General features: G+C 45.4%; 1 protein-coding gene across 2 annotated transcripts in view; it reads right to left on the bottom strand.

The window, feature by feature from the left end:
• LOC309355113 (corticotropin-releasing factor receptor 1) overlaps window positions 1-21505 on the bottom strand; it is a 69351-nt gene extending 47846 nt beyond the window's left edge. Inside the window, exon 1 of one of the 2 annotated variants that reach the window (XM_081885646.1) lies at window positions 21387-21505. In XM_081885646.1, coding sequence (XP_081741772.1) covers window positions 21387-21413 — 27 coding nt within the window. In that variant the 5' untranslated portion in view covers window positions 21414-21505. The remainder of the gene's footprint in view (window positions 1-21386) is intronic. The other variant, XM_081885649.1, reaches the window with a different exon arrangement.
• Window positions 21506-21717: the final 212 nt, after the last annotated feature.

Here is a 21717-nt window from a genome sequence, read left to right as displayed (position 1 = left end):
TACGTATTCTGGAGGTGAAACAACTGAAGAAGACAAGGCAAAGATGGGTTAAATTATCTTGTTGAACCCTACTTGTATCCTCTGCACTTTTTCATCTGACAGAACCGCTAATGGATAATCATGAGAGTTTGATTGAATAAATGTGAGCACATGAATGGCAAGCTGATTTCTTTGGAGTGTCATCCATATGCCACACAAACTGTAGGATAAATCTGAAAAGTTATTAACTCATTTGAGCAATTTGGAAACAAAAAGGAACACCACCCCAGGACCTATTCTTCACTGATCCATGGCTCAGTTAGTTCTTATTCATGATGAGCTTCCCCTGAATGCTAATTTCTTTAAAATGGCCTTTGCAGTAGAGTACCTTCTGCTCTTATGAACAGGGATTAAAAGTGATGGGCTTGTTTAGGAAAAGGAATCAGCAAGCTTTGAAGAAGGCTGGTGGCAGGTCACCTAATACAGCTGACTAATTGGCCTTTAACGCTTAATTAAAAGGGAGGAGGGAACCCAAGAGTTGCTGCCAGAGTACCTTAGGTCACTTCCAGACAACCTGTTTATTATGCATTATTCTTTGTTTGTGGAGAGGTTATACGTCATCACAGCAAACCTTTTTATCTCCACACTTTCAAGTGGATTTCCCCGTCACTTTCCTTACAGTTAAAAAAAGAGAGGAAAGAAAGTCAGATTTCTCTGGCTAGGCAGGTTCTCCAAGAACACAAAATCATATTTAATTGTACAACCTGAAATTCCCTGGAAGTAGTCTTGGGAGAGCATGGTGGCAGATTTCAGAAACACTCAAGCCTTTAGGGGAAAGCCAGCTCCCTTTCTGCTTTTAGAAGGAAAGTTGGTGCTATACGTTGCACACTCGATGAGGTCAGGGAATGGGTCTGATTCTCCCTCTCTATGGGATCCTTTAAGCTGAAAGGGCTCCGTGCCTTCACAGCCCCTTTGGGGTGATTAAATGGGATTACAGGGGAAGCACATTCTCCCCTGAAATTTAACCTCCAAAGAGAACTACTAATTCATGTTCTAAAGGAGCCTGGAGGGGGAATTACGGTAAGTTTGGTGGGTGCAGTGCCCAACCTGGTGATAGTCAGAGTTGTTTGACAGTGGAAGAGACTGAGAAGTGGTGGACTGTCCTTCCTTCAAGGTTTTTAAGCAGATGTTGGCCATCTGTCATGGATGCTTTAGTTGAGATTCCTGCATTGCAGGGGGTTGGACTAGATGACCCTCGGGGTCCCTTCCAACCCTACAATTCTATTATTCACATACCCAAACTGATGATTTAAGTGCACTATGTAGACATCTTCTAATAACGAAAGGGTTAAATCTGGATCTGAATCAAATATGCTTTCAGAACTCTTCCTTTCGAAATTTCAAGGTCAAATATTCACCATCTGTTGTCTGATTATTTGAATATTTGCTGGATATATGCACTGCTTATGTGCTATCTTTTACAAGCAATACTTTTTGTTCTGTATTTGATACTTGGCAATATATGACAGTTGACAAGTAATGGCAGTTAGTATTTTTCAGTATTTGGTAGTAACCATTGATGATGATGAAGATGATGATTTTATTTATACCCCACCTATCTGGCTGGGTTTCCTCAGCCACCCTGGGCAGCTGCTCTGGGCACAGAATTGACCTGCACCTCCATGGACATCTGTGAGTCCAAAATGGTTCGCAGGCTGTGATCCTGGTCCTTCAGGGACACAGTTACCCCATTCAGGATGAGGGAGTCCCCCATGCTTGCCTGCCACCTGTTTCCCCAAAACAGTACTTCTGTCTTGTCAGGATTCAACCTCAATCTGTTAGCTGCCATCCATCCTCCAACTGCCTCCAGATACTTACACAGGACTTTCACTGCCTTCACAGGTTCAGATTTGAAGGAGAGGTAGAGCTGGGTATCATCTGCATACTGGTGAACACCCAGCCCAAACCCCCTGATGATCTCTCCCAGCGGCTTCATACAGATGTTAAAAAGCATGGGGGAGAGAACAGAGCCCTGAGGCACCCCACAAGTGAGAGCCCAGGGGTCTGAACACTTACCCCTTAAAACCATTTTCTGGACATGGCCCAGGAGGAAGGAATGGAACCACTGTATAACAGTGCCCCCAGCTCCCAATTCCTCTAGATGGACCTGAAGAATGTCATAATCAATGGTGTCAAAGGCTGCTGAGAGATCCAGCAGGGCCAGAACACAGCTTTTACCTCAGTCCCTGGCCCACTGGAGATCATCAGCTAGAGTGACCAAAACAGTCTCAGTCCCATTATGAGGCCTGAATCCTGATTGGAAGGGATCCAAGTGGTCTGCATCCTCCAAGCATGCCTGGAGTTGTTCAGTTGCTACCCGCTCAATCACCTTGCCCAAGAATGGAAGACTTGAGACTGGGCAATAGTTGGACATATTGGCCGGGTCCAAAGATGGTTTTTTAAGAAGCGATTTAATAACCACTTCTTTAAGCAGGTCTAGGAAGACTCCCTCACAGAGGGAGGCATTCACCACCCCGCGGAGCCTATCGCCCAGCCCTTCCTGGCTCATTTTTATGGGCCAGGATGGGCAAGGAACAAGAAGACAGGTGGTCTGTTTCACTCATCCAAGCAGCCTGTCCATATCCTCAGAGGTAACAGATTGGAATTGATCCCATGCAACTTGACCAGACAGGACTCTAGCACTCTCCTGCCCTGGCCCCACTACCACGGTGGAATCTACCTCTTTCCGAATCTGAGCAACTTTATCTGCAAAAAAACTTTGCAAAATCATTGCAGGAGATCTTGGGGTCCTTACAAGATCCCGATGGTGAATGTGGTTCTGTTAGATTGCGGACCATCTGAAAGACCACCTGCTGTTTTCTGCAGATGCAATAGAGGTGGCAAATAAGGTCCTCTTCTCTGTCGCTATCACCACGTGGTAGGCTCGACATTGAGCTCTAACCCATTTTCAGTCTGATTCAGAATGAGTTTTCCTTCACCGGTGCTCTAACCGTCTCAGCGATTGTTTCATCGTCCTCAGCTCTGGGAAAACCATGCAATCAGAGAGGACACTTCAGAGCCAGACAGCCAATAGCCCTGGTTAACTCTGCATTCCAGCAGGCCACCAGAGAATCTGGTGCTTGTCTTTGCACTTTATATTAAACACATGGCTGCCAGCAAAACTATGACAAAAGTTCATTTAGCTCTCCCTCATTGATGTCTGGTACAGGAATGGCTAACATTTTCTGCCTTGGGGCCACATTTGATGATTAACCACCCTCTGGGGGATCATGGCAGCAGTGGGTGTGGTCAAAGCATATTCACTCATGCACACACAATTTATACAGATATACAGACCACATACACACCTAATACATATACAGCTAGGGATGGGGCAGAAATTTAATTCAGTTCGCATTTAAATGCGAACCTACCTAATCTGCACTTTCCCAAGTAGACAAGAACCATCCATTGAAATTCACACTTCTTGAAATTTTGCAGTGCAGTTCTCTGGCCAAGCAATGTGTACAAATAAAGCATATACCAAAGTGTGCAGAAAAATGCACATAGTAGTGAAAATAGCATACATTAGAGGAAACTGCTTTGCAAAAATTAGGCAAAATTGCATTCAAACAACTGTACATTAGGAAAACAAAGACTAAACACTGATAAATCTTCAAGACGTTTTTTAAAAATAAAATTGCAACCTGATGAGGAAATGTGGAAGACTGAATTTAAGATTAGAAATATGAGAAATTGAAAGTGACACATTTGGCTTTCCCTATATTCAGAAAACACTCTCAGCAGCCACATATTTATTGTACCATCTACACTGGCCCATAGTTGTACACAACAAATGCTTATTTAGTTAATTATCTGCTTAAAAATCAATATGTCACTACTGTTGGAATAAATGAACATGAGAAGGGGTTGATTTCATTCATGAGCTGAAAATAACTCAGTGGATGAGCTAATCACAGGAGCAAGGTCAGCCAAGCCAGTTGCTATGTCAAAGGCCGAGTACCCTGACTATATCTGTGATTAATGTATGTCTGTGAGTTGTCAGTCTGTTGGTATTACCTGTCCATGTTACATCTTGAATTACTGCAGTTTATTTGGAGCAACGGAGATTCTTTGCACATGTAAGTATCTGTATATGTCTGTATCTATGTCCAGAACTGTTTTACTGAGCCTTATCTTCTACCACATTAATTTGGACCTTAAGCTGCCTCCTTGTGGTGAATGGTACTGAGAGCAACTGTGCGGTTATATCACCTGAAATTCCAAACAACTATCTCAGGTACCATAGGCACGCCGCATCTTTAAAGCACATTCTTTCCCTCATAGAATTCTGGGCAATGTAGTTTACCCCTCCCAGAGTCACAATCACCAGCAACCCTTAACGAACTACAGTGCCCAGAATCCTTTGAGGTAAGGAATGTGCCTTGAATGTGCTTCAAAGGTATTGTGGTGCAGCCTCAGTTCAGGTGGTATTTCCAAGCTATTTAGTGGCGAGGATGGAGAGAAGAGTTTCTCTTTACTAAGTGGCACAGGCAAATAATTCATTGTGTGGGAAACCTTCAGCCAAGCAATGCATAGTGCTTGTTTAGCAACACTGCCATTAGCTCCTTCTCCCACCCCACCCCATGGGGTACTACTGTGATTAACAGCCCACACTTTTAATCTGCAATTAATCACGGCAATTAAGGCTTTTAGTCCTAGTCCTAAAAGCTTTCTTTTCTTTCTTTCTTTCTTTTTAAAAAGATAGTGCTCTGGACTAGTAGAAAAAGTAGAGATAGCACACAAACACAGAGAGACCACATACAAAAATGTGATGCCCACTAAGGCCTCGTCTGCACTAGAGATTTCAAGCAGTATCTTTAAACAGTCATGGCTCTCCCCAAAGAATCCTGGGAACTGTAGTTTATTAAGGGTGCTGAGGGTTGCTAGGAGACACCTAGTGCCCTCACAGAGCTACAGGCTCCAGTGTGATTTAACAATCGACCCCTCTTCCCAGAGAACTCTGAGAATTGTAGCTCTGTGAGGGGAAGAGGAGTCTCTCAACAAAGTCCAGCAAGCTACAGTTCCCATGGTTCTTTGAGGGAAGCCACGCCTGCTTAAAGTGGAATAACGCTGCCTTAAATGTACACAGCAGAGGAGGTCAGAATGTTTTATTACTTGTTGAAGTGTCCATGAGCATTTTAGATTCTGTGAAGCCTCTTCCTTCTTCATGCCCAGCACTGAAATGCAGTCTACTAGGCTAGCTAGCAAGCAAGTGTACAAACAAACAAAAAAGCCAACTTCCACCAGATGGGCTGGGAAAGGAGGGTCAGGTCACCACACTCCCCTCGCCCCGCTCTGCATTTTCACACTGGTCATAGAGGAAGAAGAGACTTCCCTGCCTTCGGAGCTAGCATGGAAACCGAGAAGGATGCTGGAGTTGGGACACAACGTTCCGTTCCTCTGCCAGCCCACTCACTCATCTGCATGCAGTTCCTGGTCACAAGTTGTCAACACAAGGCTGCTCCCAGCAACGTAAATCCTCTAAGTCTAAGAAGAATCTTCCTTGCTCCCACATGAACCTGCCTAAATGATAAGGCCGTCTTTCTGAAGCATTTCCATGGATGGGTTGGCCAGGTTGTGAGAAAGCACTGGGCTCAAATCTTAAATTGAGGCTCAAACAACAAAACAAGAATATTTAGAATATACTGGATCCCATTGTTGGAGACGCAATAGGGATAATGCTTCTTTAACACATATGTTTGGTTTTTTTAAAATAATATTTATTAGAGTTTCAAATAATACAAAAAGCAAAAAATAATAAAAAGGAAAAAAAGAAAAAAAAAGATTCAACCTTTACAGTCCATATTTTCAATAACTTTTTTCCAGAACTTCCCCTCGCCTCCCCTTCTTGTATTCCATGTCCAAATATTTGTTCAACAAGTTCTTATCCCTAAATTTTTAACCTTAATTTGTTATTATATTTAATTCAATTTATATATCAACTTTTAACTTATATACATCAATCATTTATGCTTACACACTTTTTCTAAGGTCGACCCAGTTTCCCTTCCACGAATTCCCCATTTTTATACTAATGACAACACACACACAAAAAAAGAGTAGAAAGAATCAGACACCCTTCGGATTTCCAAACCCCCACCCTCCCTTCCCCGGTTTCGATCCCCGGGCCATTGTCCATTAGTCCATCTACTATCAGCCTGGCGACCTCATGTCTGAGGCCCTTAAATCTCTCTCAGTCTCTCTCTGCCGGTTTCTTTGGACGTCCTTTATATTTAACACCAAGTCTCGGAGGGGCACTATCCCTATAATGTCCATGTTCCTTCCAGCCAGACCTCCATGGTTAAAGGTGGAGCTCAAATCTTGTTTCTTAATTCTTTTAAGTCCAAATAACCCAAAGGCTCCAACTTCCACCTTGATCAAATTTATAGTCCATAGATCTTCAGATCCCCACAAAAGGAGATCTTTCCATTCCTCATTTTAAAATTCAAACCAAATTTCCCTCATCCAGTCCTTATTTTCTTTTATATCCATTTTGACAGGCCTCCGGCTCTCCTTTGCCTTCTGCAGCATTGCAGCCCCTCCTTCCTGTTCCTCCTGTTCAGCGTATATCCCTTCTTCCACTTCCTCAGTTTTCTCAAGTTTCTTTTCTTGTTCAGCTGCCTGGTTTTGTACATCAAGTTCTTTTCTAACTCAGTAGATTCATTTGCTGTTGGCTTCGAAGTTATGGCACTTGTAGACAAAACATGACCTTGCTCTTGCAACTTACACAACTTTCCCAAGAGAAAATCAACCTCGTCCAGGTCAGCTAGTATTTTCCGACCTATTTCCATTCTTGTAATTTCCCTGAACCCCCTCTAGAGGGATTCTGGTTGTTCAATATTCCTTTCACTTCCAACCCAAAAGTCAAGTTAATTTGTTTCAGTTCTTCTTTATTTTCAACAACTTATAACTATAATGTATCTAATGTAACCGGCAAGAACATCAGAAACAAAGTTCTCTATTTTTTCCGACTTTGACAGCTAATTTGACAGCTGTCAAAATCTTCTATGTCTCCTCAGCAGGCTCCTCTCGCGGATCACTCCCGGTCCCGGGATGGGTGGCACTTTAACTCAAAAAATTAGCTCTTATCCTCCAGCACAATTACTTATGCTATCAATCCGTGCAATTAATAACTTTTATCCAATAAAGAAAAGGCTCTTCTCTCGACCTTAGTTGTCAAATCCTTGCTTTAAATTGTATACAATGGGGGGGGGACGGACTTCCTTTTTGCACCTCCCCCGCTCATACCGAATCCAACAAAATTTTTAGTCCAATTTCCAAATTACTCATGGGTTGTTGTTTTTAGATTTTAGTCCAAATTTTCAGAAGAAGAAGTCAGCGCTCTCCGTCGAATGGCATGTGGCTTCGCTCGGCAGGGGAAGCAGAAGACTCACAGCACCGCGCCGCTCCCCGTCCCCCGCTCCGTAGCCTTTAAAAAGGCTCCTTCGCGGGTCAGGGGGGCGCAAACGGTGCCCGCCGAGTCACCAGGTCCACGGGCTTCCGCGCCCGTGGTTTTTGAGGGTCCCCGCGTAGCCGGCGCAGCAGGACCCGACCCCTGTCGAGCAGATTCCCTCCGGAGCTTGGAGGGAATCCGCCATTCGGTTATGGCGCCAACCCGGAAGTTAACACATATGTTTTTCCATTGTCTATAGTGAAAGGTTTTTGGCAGAAAGTAACTGAAACCATCAACAAAACTGTATAGAACAACCTTACATTTACCGAGCCAAATATCCTCTTGAATTATATACCCAGCACATGGAACCTTACAAAAGGGCAATATAAGTAGACTCTCCGTGCCCTTACGACAGCAAAAAGACTGATACCGATAAAATGGAAAAATAAAAAAGACTTATACAAACTCGCAACATATGAACAACTTGCATATAAACGCAGACTTGCCATGGACTAATTCAATGATATTTGGAATCCATTCTTACAAATACTGTAATAGGTTAAGATCTGGTGAAGTACAATAATAATCTTGTAAAATATACAGTTTTGAGTGTCCCCCCCCCTTTATTTTCCCTTCCACGTGGGCTCTGTTTCTCTTTCTCTCTTTCTCTTTTTTATTTAAGTCTCACCATGTTTAGTGCACATATAATTATGTAATTTTTGAGCTTTCAATAAAGATGTTAAAAAAGAAGAAGAAAGCATTTAATGTACAGTGGAAGAAGTGGGTTTGGGGTATTGTATCTTACAAGTGAGGGACGCGGGTGGCGCTGTGGGTAAAACCTCAGCGCCTAGGACTTGCCGATCGCATGGTCAGCGGTTCGAATCCCCGCGGCGGGGTGAGCTCCCGTCTCTCGATCACAGCTCCTGCCCACCTAGCAGTTCGAAAGCACCCCCGGGTGCAAGTAGATAAATAGGGACCGCTTACCAGCGGGAAGGTAAACGGCGTTCCGTGTGCTGCGCTGGCTCGCCAGATGCAGCTTGTCACGCTGGCCACGTGACCCGGAAGTGTCTCCGGACAGCTCTGGCTCCCGGCCTCTAGAGTGAGATGAGCACACAACCCTAGAGTCTGTCAAGACTGGCCCATACGGGTAGGGGTACCTTAACCTTTACCTTATCTTACAAGTGCAGGTCAATAGACAAAGGATGATATACTATCTACTAAGTTACTTAGGTGCTTGAGTTTACATCAGCCTGGAGGTGGAGCAGAGCCCTCCAAAATCAGTCAGAGGCTTCTACATATTTGGGGGAACACCCTAGCTTTCCAATGGGACATGAGTTTGCGAAGTGAACAAAACTGTGATCTTACGGGATGTTGTTGGGAGTTGAATTCACAGAAAGACAGAGGGAGGCCTCAGGAAATCACAAGTCAGGCAGAGTGCAGCCCTCTTCATATGCATATTACATGCCTGAAGGGTCACATGACTGAGTTAGCCCCACTTGCAACATGGCATCATAGAACTGTAGAGTTGGAAGGGACCCCGGGGCCATCTAGTCCAACCCCCTGCAATGCATAAAGGACAGCTAAAGCGTCCTTGACAGGTGATCATCCAAACTCTGTTTAAAAGAGCCCCATCGCACCCTTGTTTTGAGTGTGGACCTGGAGCTTCTAGGCATGAATAGCAGATCCTGTGCAGATAGCTCCTTTTCAAATGCCTGCACTCACTGGGCAGATACCCCTGGGCAGCCGTCTGATACCAGGGGTAGGGCCAGACTCCCAGTCCCAACCCCTAGGCACCACGTAAACCCCATTCAGGTGCATAACACAATACGCGGGCATGTGGGAGTCTGTGGTTGAGAGCAGCTGCAAGACTTGTTCCTGTGTCAGTTTAAAACAACTCTGCCCACCCACCCAGTAAAATGGAGGACAGAGGCAAAAAAGGGGATTAACCCGGCTCCCAAATAGAAAGAAATGCCTCAGAAGCATGTGTAAATATAACTGTGGGCGAGACTCAAAGAAGCACACCCTATGGGGGAAACAAGGGAACATTGCATTCAGAAGCAAAAATGTTAAATCGTTTTTCACGACGGCAGTGCAGACACCATTTAAGCATCTCGCTTGCCTTGTAAGCAAGCTGTAACTGTTCAGAAATCTCCAGGAAGAATGAGGGGGAGGCAAATAACTTGTTTTTGCCCTGTTAATCATTCCCTCCTCCACCACCACATTTCATCTCTCTTTCCACTACCGCTGGAAGATAATTTCTTTCACAGAAGAGGTCATTGTTTCTAAGCTGCATGCCAGCATCAGAGAGAGAGAAAGAAAAAAGAGATACATGGTGTCTGCTGTTCTTTCTCCTCCCCTCTCCCCAAAATCCTAGCCCTTAATTACCAACTCCAGGATCAAGAGGGAAAGAGCTTGGGCCAGATGATCTCAGTGCACTTCGTAAACGGTTTAGGAACCTATTTTGGCATTAAGCAGTATATAAACGTACTATCATTGCTCCTGGTACTGCTAATAATATTGCTCCAAACAGAAAATGGTATCTGGGGAAAGGTTCTAAAAAGTCCAGGTACCACTTTTTCTTATAATCTCAGTGGTTCAGACCATATGCGAGTCAGATTTCTTGCTACTCTTCCTTTATGACATACACTAACAGTCACCACCCCAATCAATGTAGAAGTGTATACATGTCCAGCTTCCAGATTTTTCTAATAATCTGACATCTTGGGCTGCATTCGTCCAAAATTGCAGATCTGTAGGCCACATGGAAGCATAATGGGCCAGCAAGCCTTTTTCTCTCACACAGAAACAAACACACACACAATCAGCTACAGGACTGCACAAAGGATGACTTGAGATGAGTTGCTGATGGCTCCTTAATGGTGCTAATGGCAGGGAAATTATTGGAGATATTTCTGAAATATTCTGAACCAGAGAGAATGATGGAGAGAATGAAGCTGATGGGAAAGTCTTTGTGTGAGAGGTAACTAAAGAAGCATTTTTCTGACGTTGGAAAGTGACTCCAGACTGAAGAGGAGAGGCAGAGTGTGAGCTAAATGATAAAAACAACTTAGGGAAGAATGACTCTGGGGATCTGAAAGCATTCGGGTGGCCAGGTGTTGTCCTCTGCAGAGGATAAAGGTAAAGGTACCCCTGGCCATTAGGTCCAGTCATGGGTGACTCTGGGGTTGCGGCGCTCATCTCGCTCTGTAGGCCAAGGGAGCCTACGTTTGTCCGCACACAGCTTCCAGGTCATGTGGCCAGCATGATTCAGCTGCTTCTGGTGAACCAGAGAAGCACACGGAAACGCCGTTTACCTTCCCGCTGGAGTGGTACCTATTTATCTACTTACACTTGACATGCTTTTGAACTGGTAGGTGGGCAGGAGCTGGGACTGAGCAACGGGAGCTCACCCTGTCGCAGGGATTCGAATCGCCGACTTTCCGATCTGCAAGCCCTAGGCTCTGTGGTTTAGACCACAGTGCCACCTTGCAGAGGATAGCTCCTCTGTTTGAATGGCTGTCCAGCCAATATCTGGTTTAAAGGTAAAAATAAAACCCTAAACAGAGAGAGAGGGAGGGGCTTTCAAGTTGGCCTTCAACAGTCAACACTTGGACACTGAACTGTATTACCATCTTATGCATCTTTACCCAGAAAGTAGTTCCACTGAGGCCAGTGGAGCTTACAGTACTTCCAAGTAATTGTGCATTGAATTGCCCGTAAGTCTCTAGTGATCTCTTCTTCCAAGGGAGGCTAATTCCTGGTAAATTTTCATCATTCACTGTGCCTGCATAGGACCAGCAGAGATCTGTTGTAACTCTGAACATGAGCTTTAAAAGTTATATTTCCTTGAACGTTGACAGTCTGATCCTATGTATATTCACACTGAAGTTAAGTTTTTATCTCTTTGGTGCTCACTTGCTTGCACTAGTGACTGGTGCTTCTTTGGTAGGGTAGGGAGGAAGGCAGAGAGGCCAACAGTAGTTGGATCCAGAGCCAACAGGAGGCAGAACCAACTAATTCTAGTTTGGTTCCAGTTCTTCTCCCTGCTGAGTTATACAAAGGCAACATCAAAACTAAAGAGGAGGCAGTTGACAGACAGGGCTGCCTGCTGGACTCGTTGTAAATAAGAAAGCAGACAGGTGGGAGCAGGCTGAGAGTAGGCAGAGGTTGGTGGGGCAGTGCCCCATTTGCCCCAATGGGGCAGCACCCAATGCTTGCCATACTCTCCAAGACATGTGTCTTTTGGGGCCATGCTCCCATGCGCGTCAAGGGACCCACGCAAGAGCAGAGTGCAAAAAAATGTCTTTTGGGGCTGCAATCTCCCAATTAAATTGGGAAAGTTTAGGAGTTTGGCTTGCTAGCCCGTATGTTTAGGCTAAACAGCTGTCCAAGAATGAGGACAGTTTTGATTATTCAAGACAGGCTTATTGTCACTGTGCTATGCAAAGTGCACACTTCAAGTTCGCCCCACCCAAATAAAACATCCCACTAGGATGAAAGAACACAACACACCAATACACAATCTCAAATAATACACATGTCTCTCAATAAACCATTGGTCTTGTTTAACCCACACTGAAAATCTCCTACAACATTTCAGGGCCTGGTTACAGAGTGCTGTCTGGTGGTACCATTGACTGCCCACAGACTAAAATTACCTCAGAACAGCTCATTATACATTCCCTAGCCTATCTTTTGGTGACAATTCTCTCTGCACACATGCAGAGAGAGTTCTTGAGAGGGCACTATCCATCATGATGCAAGTACTACAACTGAACCCAAGCCCTAGTTCAGTGGTAGGCAAGGGGGTGTCCTCCAGTTATGGAGGGACTACAACTTTCATCATCCCTTACTGGCTGATGGGAGTTGTAGTCCAAACCGACTGAAGGGCGTTAAGTTGGCAAAAGCTGGTGTACACAAACAACTGAGAAGCAGCATTCCTGATAGATGCTGGCTTCTTTCCATATACAGTGGTACCTCGGGTTACATACGCTTCAGGTTACATGCGCTTCAGGTTACAGACTCCACTAACCCAGAAATAGTACCTCGGGTTAAGAACTGTGCTTCAGGATGAGAACAGAAATCGTGCTCCGGTGGCATGGCAACAGCAGGAGACCCCATTAGCTAAAGTGGTGCTTCAGGTTAAGAACAGTTTCAGGTTAAGAACAGACCTCCAGAACGAATTAAGTACTTAACCCAAGGTACCACTGTAATCAGTAACCCTGCTATGTATGTATTTAGGCTCTGGGCATTTCTTAAGTCCACACCCACCCATAACATATAGAAATGTTGTCCTGTCTGCTCTTATATTAAAAGTGATGATGCATTTCTGTTCCCTGTTTCACATATGTTTGGATATTACCTATGGAAGACAAGAGTTCTGATGTTTATTGACGAAGACACTGTACTGTTCTCCTCGGCTTTCCAGACCAATTCTGGGCATCTGCTTTTGCCTCCAGAGTCCCACCCTCAGAAGTCAGGCAGCAGAACGACTGCGAGGCGCGAGCCTTCCTGAGGTAATTTTGCTAACAAGCAGACAGCTGGTGGCATTTTCTTAACTGTGCCTTGAACAATCTGGAACAGGTTAGCGTTAACTGTGTTATGAGAGACCACTCAATATATGTTTAAGTGAGGAGAAGGGATTTGGGAGGGAAGCGGTAGGTTGATGTTATTTGTAAAGATTTATTATGTGGCGCTCAGCTCTCACCTGTGGCTCCTAGTAGCTGACAGTCGCCACACCCTGGGAAATGACTTTATAGGATCTAGAGTCCATTGCAACAGCCAGGTTCTCCATCCCTAAAGTTATAGGTATTTATAATCACTGGATGTAGTTGTTTCATTTAACTACAAATCACCATGACTCTAAAACAACTGTAAATCTTTTAGACTTCCCTTCTCCCCTGAATTAAGATGGGATAGACCGGTAATTTGCAACCCACTGCCATTATTACACTAGCCTGTGCAGGATATTCAGTACCCATATTCCGGGAGGCAAAAGCCACTGTAGTTTTTCTGAACATGGAAAGCAGAGATGTGGCTCTGCTGTGCTCTGCTTGTTTGAGAGATGTTAGCTTCAGAGCATTTTTGAATTGTCAGTTTTCTTCCGACAAGGGAAAAGGGCAGTGGAGATTTACGGTAGTTTTGTAAAAAAAGGAAATAATAAATCAATTTGCTCGTAAGTTACAGCTTGCCAGTGAATGAGAGGCAAACAGCAACCAGAACAAGCAATGTCAGTACTAAAGGAGACTGACCTCAGGGCACAGAGTCTATCCACAGTTGACTTTCCATGAATCATTAAGGTCAGCAGAGTGGGAAGACAGGTGTTTCAAAATCTGTTTTACTGGCAGATTTGTGGGGTTTTTCCCTTGTACTAGTGGGTTTCACAGAATTGTGGCGTTTGGAAGGGACCCTGAGGATCATCTAGTCCAACCCCCTGCAATGCGGGAATCTGCAGCTGGCCCATATGGGGATCGAACCCGCAACCTTGATGTTATCAGCACTATGCTCTAACCAACTGAGCTATCCAGTTGTTCTATCTTGGCATAGCGAATTTGACTGCATACCGGCTTGGTATCCATAAGTTTGAAGGGCAGTTTAAATATATTTTATGCAATAAATTAATAAAGATAAGGAGATTGAACCCCTGCAGGAGAATCCGCTACTACGTTCTTGGCCAGCTCACATTCCTCTCCATTAGACTTCCACAGAGAACTTTGCAGCTGATTTTGCTCACATGCAGGAGAGGAGCCATACTTTGACATTTCTTCCTCAAGACAAAAAAAATGTATCGGGTTAACTCCAAATTCTGCAAACAAGAAAGCTACAGCTCAAGCATTTCTTTTAGAAACTATAGCTGTGGCTATATATAAATAAATTCTATTTATTAAATTTATTTATTAAATTTATATCCCCTCCTTGCTCCCAAAGGAGCCCCAAAGTGGCAAAAACCACATTGTTGGACTCCAACTCCCATCAGCCAGTGGTCAGAAATGCTGGGAACTGGAGTCCATCACCTGTATTTCACCCCCCCCTTTTCATTTCATTAACCTTACACAGCGCCACACTTAAGTATGTGTGCATATGTGAAAACCAGTATCTCACTAAAATCAGCATCTTGTGCTGTCAGCCACAAATAAAATCCTTTCAGTGGACTTAGGGAAGCCATTATTTTTTTGTCAGCCTCAGCCCCCTGAATCTGCCGCATTTGTAAATATTGATCTACCTATCAGAGATGTGGTAAGGACTTCTGAGATAATGTGCGTGAAGAATTTGAACATTCCCATGTTTCCGTTATAATACCTTCCCTTGAAAATGCCCCAGTCCCTATTCCCAACCATGATCCACATCCAGTTTTTAACAACTGGGTTGTTGGGGTTTTTTTGTGGGTGTGTACAAATAATAGCCATACACACATGTGATGAGTGTCTTTGGTGCACCAGTGCACCATTGGCTAATTTCTGGTGGGCTATCTAATGCCTGCTGTTTGCGGGTATTCTTGCAAATAATTTTGGTTTTCGCTCTGATCTGATACGGAAAGTACTTCCTACATTCTTAAGCCACGGTGAACACTTGGGATCACTTAATACAGATGAGGGACGTGGGTGGCGCTGTGGTTTAAACCACTGAGCCTCTTGGGCAGGCACCCCCAAACTCGGCCCTCCAGATGTTTTGGGACTACAATTCCCACCATCCCTTGCTAACAGGACCAGTGGTCAGGGATGATGGTAGTTGTAGTCCCAAAACATCTGGAGGGCCGAGTTTGGGGGTGCCTGCTCTTGGCCTTGCCGATTGGAAAGTTGGCAGTTCAAATCCCCACCACGGAGTGAGCTCCCATTGCTCTGTCCCAGCTCCTGCAAACGTAGCAGTTCGAAAGCATGCCAATGCAAGTAGATAAATAGGTACCACTGCAGTGGGAAAGTAAACGACGTTTTTGTGTGCTCTGGTTTCCGTCACGGTGTTCCGTTGTGCCAGAAGCAGTTTAGTCATGCTGGCCACATGACCCGGAAAGCTGTCTGTGGACAAACGCCGGCTCTCTTGGCTTGAAAGCGAGATGAGCGCCGCAACCCCATAGTCATCTTTGACTGGACTTAACCAGGGGTCCTTTATCTTTTTACCTTTTACTTAATACAAATAAACTAGTAAGAGATCTTGAATATGCATCGTTCTTTTGCAAACATAAAGCACATTGGTGGAACACAGGGGGAATTCTATTCTATATATATATATATATTTGACTGCACAAGACCTGAAGTCAACTCATGGCTTCTTCAGGCACTTTGCCACATTCCTTTGCCAAGGGGGCCTGCAAACTATAATCATCCTCTCACATATTCATGCTTTTGACAGCATTGGATGGGCTCGAAGTTCTCCTCAGAAAAGGGTATCTTTCCCAAGGTATAAAAATAACTGCCATTGTTGATTTGCATTCATTAATTCCTGTCTGAATTCAGAATGAATATATGTTGGGGGGAATTATGCCAGCTATATTTGCTCAAAGGAATAATGGATGTGTGTGGATTATGCACACCACAAAATGCATTAATTCGTCTGTGGAAATTGGGAGATGCCTGCTGCTTTCATCTTGAGGAAGGAGAGAGGTGCTGGGGCTTCGGTCTACTTGAAAGCCATACCTCTGACCTGGATGATGTCGCCACTAAACCCCAGAAGTATCAGGGCACATCAAAGACCATGGTTACTCAGAGGGAGAGAGAGACACTCTGCACATTGCTAATTCATATGTTCCAGAACTGAGATATGGCATGGGGGGGAAATGTGTTCAAAGGCACAAATTATATTTTGGAACCCACCTATAACTCTATGTTAGCAAAACAATGAGGTGACATTTCCTATGACTTCATCCCATGGCTTCACAGGAATGTTTGGAAGCTCCATCCATGTTTGTGGAGCCTATTATACTTAGTTGTCCTTCAAACAAGGGGGACACCATTCACACATGCTTACATCACTGTGGGATCCCCTTCCCCAACAGTCTTCTTGTGCTGCTACAATATATGTATGAATACCAGCAATCACATAGCCAGAGCCAAATATTTGGGTCCTTTCTGCCCAGTTGTGTCTCAGCCAGGAAAGTGTCTGACAATCAAGTGGAAAGAACCCATGGGATCTGCCCTGCCCATACTGCTCCAGATTCCAGATGTTAATACAGCAGCAGGACCCAGGCCAGTGCTTGAAAAGCTATTGGGCCTCTGGAACCTAGGTTATGGGCACCACAACACAATGTCTAGTCGCATTATTCTGCCCCCCCAATTCTGCCAAACTTTCTATTTATATTTTTGAAACACATGAACTAATATACAGTTCACATCAGCGATACATTGTTGATATCACATTTTTAATAACAATTCTTAACTGGACACCACAAATGTAAATGGGGTTCGGCCCCTGCAATTGTGGCCAAAACCATAAGTCAATTGAATAATTGATATTTACAAATGCTGACATTATTATTTTATTTTATTTTATTTTAGTTACAGTGGTACCTTGGTTCTCAAACGTAATCCATTCCGGAAGACCGTTTGAGTTCTAAAACATTTGAAAACCAAGGCGCAAAGGGCTGTCTGCAAATTCAATTGATAAAATGGAAAAACACGCAGTGGAAACCATTCGCCGTCTGAGGCATGTTCGAAAATGGAAGCATTTACTTCTGGGTTTTCTGAGATGTTTGTCAACGGAGACGTTCTAGAACTAAGGTACCACTGTATATTAATTATATTATATTATAATTTTATTTTATTGTTATGTAAAGTGTTGTGCTAGATTTGAACACGCATGCTTTTGGGGGGTGGGGAGGCAAAACAGCAAAGGGAAAGGAGCAGCCAGCTATCTCACTTGCATGCAGGGCATAGAAGCATTTCTCCTCCTGCGCCCTCAGTGGTCAGTGGCGGCAATTTTCTTCTGGAGTCTCAAGTCGTCACATGTGGTGCCAAGACTTCTCGAAGTGCTTGCAATCTACCAATCCCCAGTCGCAAAATGTACCTGGTGCCTGGCTAACTTCGAACCGTGCCCAGGACACATCATTTTCTGGAGAAATGTGTGTTCTTGAGCATGGGTGTGGGGAACATACTGCAGAAGAGCATCAGAATACAAGAAGACAGAGGAGGTGGAACATGGGCATTGTGGCTACTAGCATGCCTCATCTGAACTTCAGAGCATGGGAAGTCAGCCAAAGATATAAAAATTGGTTTTTTGAATTGTATTATGATTTGGAATATTTTTATGTGGTTTTATTGGATTGTTAAAATGGAAAATTTAATAATAATAATTATTATTTTAAAAAGAGGAGGTGGAACATGGGCATTGTGGCTACTAGCATGCCTCATTTGCAATTTGTGTCCCGTATTTATTCCACAATTATTATTGTCCTCTGCTACTACGACCATCACCAGGGAAACATGAATGTGTTTGAGAGATGGAGAGATCCTTTTCCTGCAGTAAAGTTATACCTAATCACATAGCAGAAACGTGCTCCAATCTCAGCAGTGGTGTTCTGTTTTAAGCTTATCTAACAAGAATGCCCTTTTGTTTTCCTTTGGTGAAAACTATTGGTTTGATTTCAATTCAGACTTTGCATTTTTAACATAGCTTGTGATGGTGCCTTATGCCAAAACTACAAGTGGGCTTAAATGCACAGTTGCAGCCAGCAATGGCAACGATTTGTCCAGTTCCCTGCCCACCCTGCTTTCCATAATGCCTAGGACAATTTACCTGTAACTGGATGTCACAGTGTCGTACATTTTCCCACTAATGATGTGGGATGGGGAAACCACAACACCACCGTGTCATGACATGGGTAAGCTGTCCTAGACGTTACAGAGTGTGGAATAAAATGCAAGGCTCCTGTTTTGAACACTTTGCACCCGAATGACCAGCCCTATCAAGGCATACTGTCAGTCCATGCCTGGTGCCAGCAGTCAACTATATCAGTCACTGGCCAGGGCCCCCAAGAATTTGGAAGGGTCCCTCACTGACCTGACCCAGTCATGCTGCCATTCACCCCCCTCCCCATTGATCCAACCCCCAGGTGCTTTTCAACAGTGGGCAGTGCACCTTGCGATCTGCTTGTGGCAAACGGAGGATTGCGGCAGAGCCAATGCCGGATTTTGCATGGACCTTGACACAGGGCTGGTGATGGGGCCCCTCACTTTCCCTAAATCCCACCACCAGGTCCGAATCCAGTTTCATTTGTGGCAATAGCAGCCGCAGATTTCTCTGCCACTGTCTCTGCTCTCAACAAGGATATTCTTCAGCAGCACTTTTGAAGAAGAGCCACACTCCTCTCCCAACAGCCCTTTTAAGTCGTCGAAAAGGTAATGCTCCAGCCTATACTATGGGTCACAGGAGCCAACTCCTAGGGGCCAAGGTCCTTTCGGGCCCCTTCCCAATAAAATATTTGAGAAGGCTGCCCTCCCACTGATGGGCATTGCCATTCAAATGGTGTATTGTGATCGACTATACAGGGCTGGGCTTATCTACTCCCCATATTTTATTCATGTTGGCACCCTGATTTGGATTTCGTTGATCTGTAGTCTAAAATGTGCAAATTTAATAGATCTGTGAGTCACAAAGGGAACTCCATTTGGGGTAGCTTACAACCACAGGTGACCACCATAGAAAGCAGTGAAGCTTATATCCCATCAAAAGTGCCTCTGTCTGGAGCTTGGCGTTGAGGCAGGGAGCACCACTGCTGCCATTAAAACAGCAGTGGCAGCAGCAAAAGCACAGAGGCGCTGTCACCATCACAAAGCAGGACTGGAGCCTGCCCTTCATTGTGTGTGCAAGTGTCGGGTTGTGGGGTGGGGTGGGGTAGGGCCCCCCTGCCAAGGGTCTTCCCAAGCCTGACACCGGTCCTGCTCTAGTCCTCCTCGTGCCGCAAGCAGAGAGCTGTTGCACTGCCCAAATCTCCCCACAGAGCAAATAATTTCGTAAGAATGCGCTGAGTTGATCTGCTTGCTACAGGGGAAGGCTTCGAAAACTGGGACCACCAGTCAATGACCTGGAGCGGGGACTGTTCCGAGGAGTATAAAAATATAATATTCAAATCGTCAACACAAACAAAAGATGGCTAGGGAGCCTTTGCAAATGCGTAGTGTTTTGTTTTGTTAATTGGGTACAATCCGTCCCGATACTTCTGAAGAGTTGCACAACCTTGCATCCCATTATTCCAGTACCACCCATGTCGCATGGAATGCTGAGCGGAGCAGTGGCTCTCACGTTCTTTGCTGAAGGTCTATCAGGGATTTCTCAATGGGAAACTCAGTAACGGTAGCTGAGTTTTCATAGAATCATAGCATTGTAGAGTTGGAAGGGACCCCAAGAGCCATCTAGTCCAACCCCATGCAATGCTTTGCTGAAGGGCAGCTTGCCCACCAATGCCAATTTTCCCGTCGATGTACAACCGGCAGGCAGACCCTCAGTTCACCACTTGTGAGCAGTCTCTGTCCCAACAAACCATGGCAAGGCTCACCTGGCCAGACTATGAATTGTTAGAATGTGCCCCAAAATCCTCTGCAGTGTGCAGTGACACTTAAGAACAGCTCCCACCGGCTTTCCACGGTTGCCAGGCCCCCAGTGCTCCAGGAAGGTTCACGGTTAACACCTCTTTTTTTTTTTAAAAAAAAAAGAACCCCGGCTAGCCACTGTTTCAATTTCCCACAATGCTCTGGAGTCCTATTATGTCTGGGGCATTGTGGGAAATTAACAGGGCAGGTATATGGAACTGCCCGGCGCTGCTCAGAGTACTGCGGCTGTCTCCTCTGTTGGAAACAAGGTTCCCCCATAGTCCCCCCAACCCACCCACACAAACTTGCACTTAAGGGCTCCGTGGAAGCTGTGTGGAAGGAAAAAAAGGCATTTCCTGAAGGTCAAAATTCTGAAAGACACCAGGTTAGAGTACATAGTAATATTGCTGGTTTCCAAATACAGTATGTGAATTTTCAGTTTGCTGTGGCATTTTGCCTTTCCTAAAATGCTACACAGATTTCTTGGTCTGTGTGGAAGAAAGCTACACACTCACTCTCAAACACACACACACACACACACACACACACACACACACACACACACACAGAGAGAGAGAGAGAGAGAGAGAGAGAGAGAGAGAGAGCTATCAGTTGCCCTGATAGCTTCAACTACACTTCCTTCCTCGTAATCAGGGACATTGCATGTTTAGCGGGGCTGAGCGAAGATTCTAATCTGTGTTAGGGATCATTAAGTAATGGAGCAGTTATCACAGATTAATTAACCAGGATTTATTTATTTATTTACATATATATAAGATCCCACCATGAACAGCACTCCGCTCCTCAGCCCGCTCACTCCATGGGTTACTCAGAGGCTGGGGTTACTTGCTCACACACAAGCAAGCAGGCTGGCCAGGGAGTCTTGGACTCGAAAGCTGGGCTGGCGTTTTTTGAGGCGCTCCAGCAGAGAGGCAAAAAAAGCCGGGGGGGGGGGAGAGATGGAAAAGGAGGAAGAGGCTCTGCTCCCGGCTTCGCACAATAAAACACACAAACACAGACTCCGTACCCACAGATGGGAGAAAGGGGAGGGGAAATTTAAAAAGAGAGGGAGGCGAGACTCCCCCTCTTCCCCAGTCTCCACTGGCCATACTGGCTCAGAACACCCCTAACTCACCCCCGGTTTCGCTGCCCACCCCGGGGTTGGAAGGCTGAATGAGGAAGAGAAGGGGCAGGAAGAAGAGAAGGAAGAGGGGATCTTCTCTCTGTCCCACCCCCCCACCCCGCTCACATTTGCCAGTCTGGTGTGTGTATATCCCCACTCTTGCCTCTGCCCCCCTTCCCTTCAACGCCCCCAACCACCACCAGCAGCGTACCCCGGGGAGTGGAAAGTTGAATCGAGGGGGAGTGGGAGGGATCCAGAACCCTCCCCCCCTCCCTACCCACTCTAGGTCAAACCGCAGCCCGCCTCTTACCTGCAACCCCCTGCTCCGGGCTTCCATCGCTCTGCAGCTCAAGTCGTCCCCGTCCAGTCCAGAAATCTCCTGCAGCAGCCGAGCCAAACTAAGCTAAGAGCCAGGCGAGCCGCCGCCGCCGCCGCGGCAGCCTCCTCCCCCGGCCTGCCCCGCCCCCACCTGCCACCGCTTCATGCCTTGGGAAGGGTCTGCCTACAGGCAGCCTCGGGTGGCCTCCTCCCCGCCCCCCAGCAGGAGATTGCAGGGCCCCTGCAGTTTAAGAAGCAGGCGGGGACACTCCCCCCTCTCCTACGCACACCTGAGCTGGAGGCGAGGATGCTCACATCGCCCA

Source organism: Podarcis melisellensis (assembly GCF_964234715.1).
Source record: "Podarcis melisellensis genome assembly, chromosome: 13".
NCBI classification, from domain to species: domain Eukaryota; kingdom Metazoa; phylum Chordata; class Lepidosauria; order Squamata; family Lacertidae; genus Podarcis; species Podarcis melisellensis.
The sequence above is the reverse complement of the archived record's forward strand: the minus strand, read 5'-3'. Positions and strand labels throughout refer to the sequence as shown.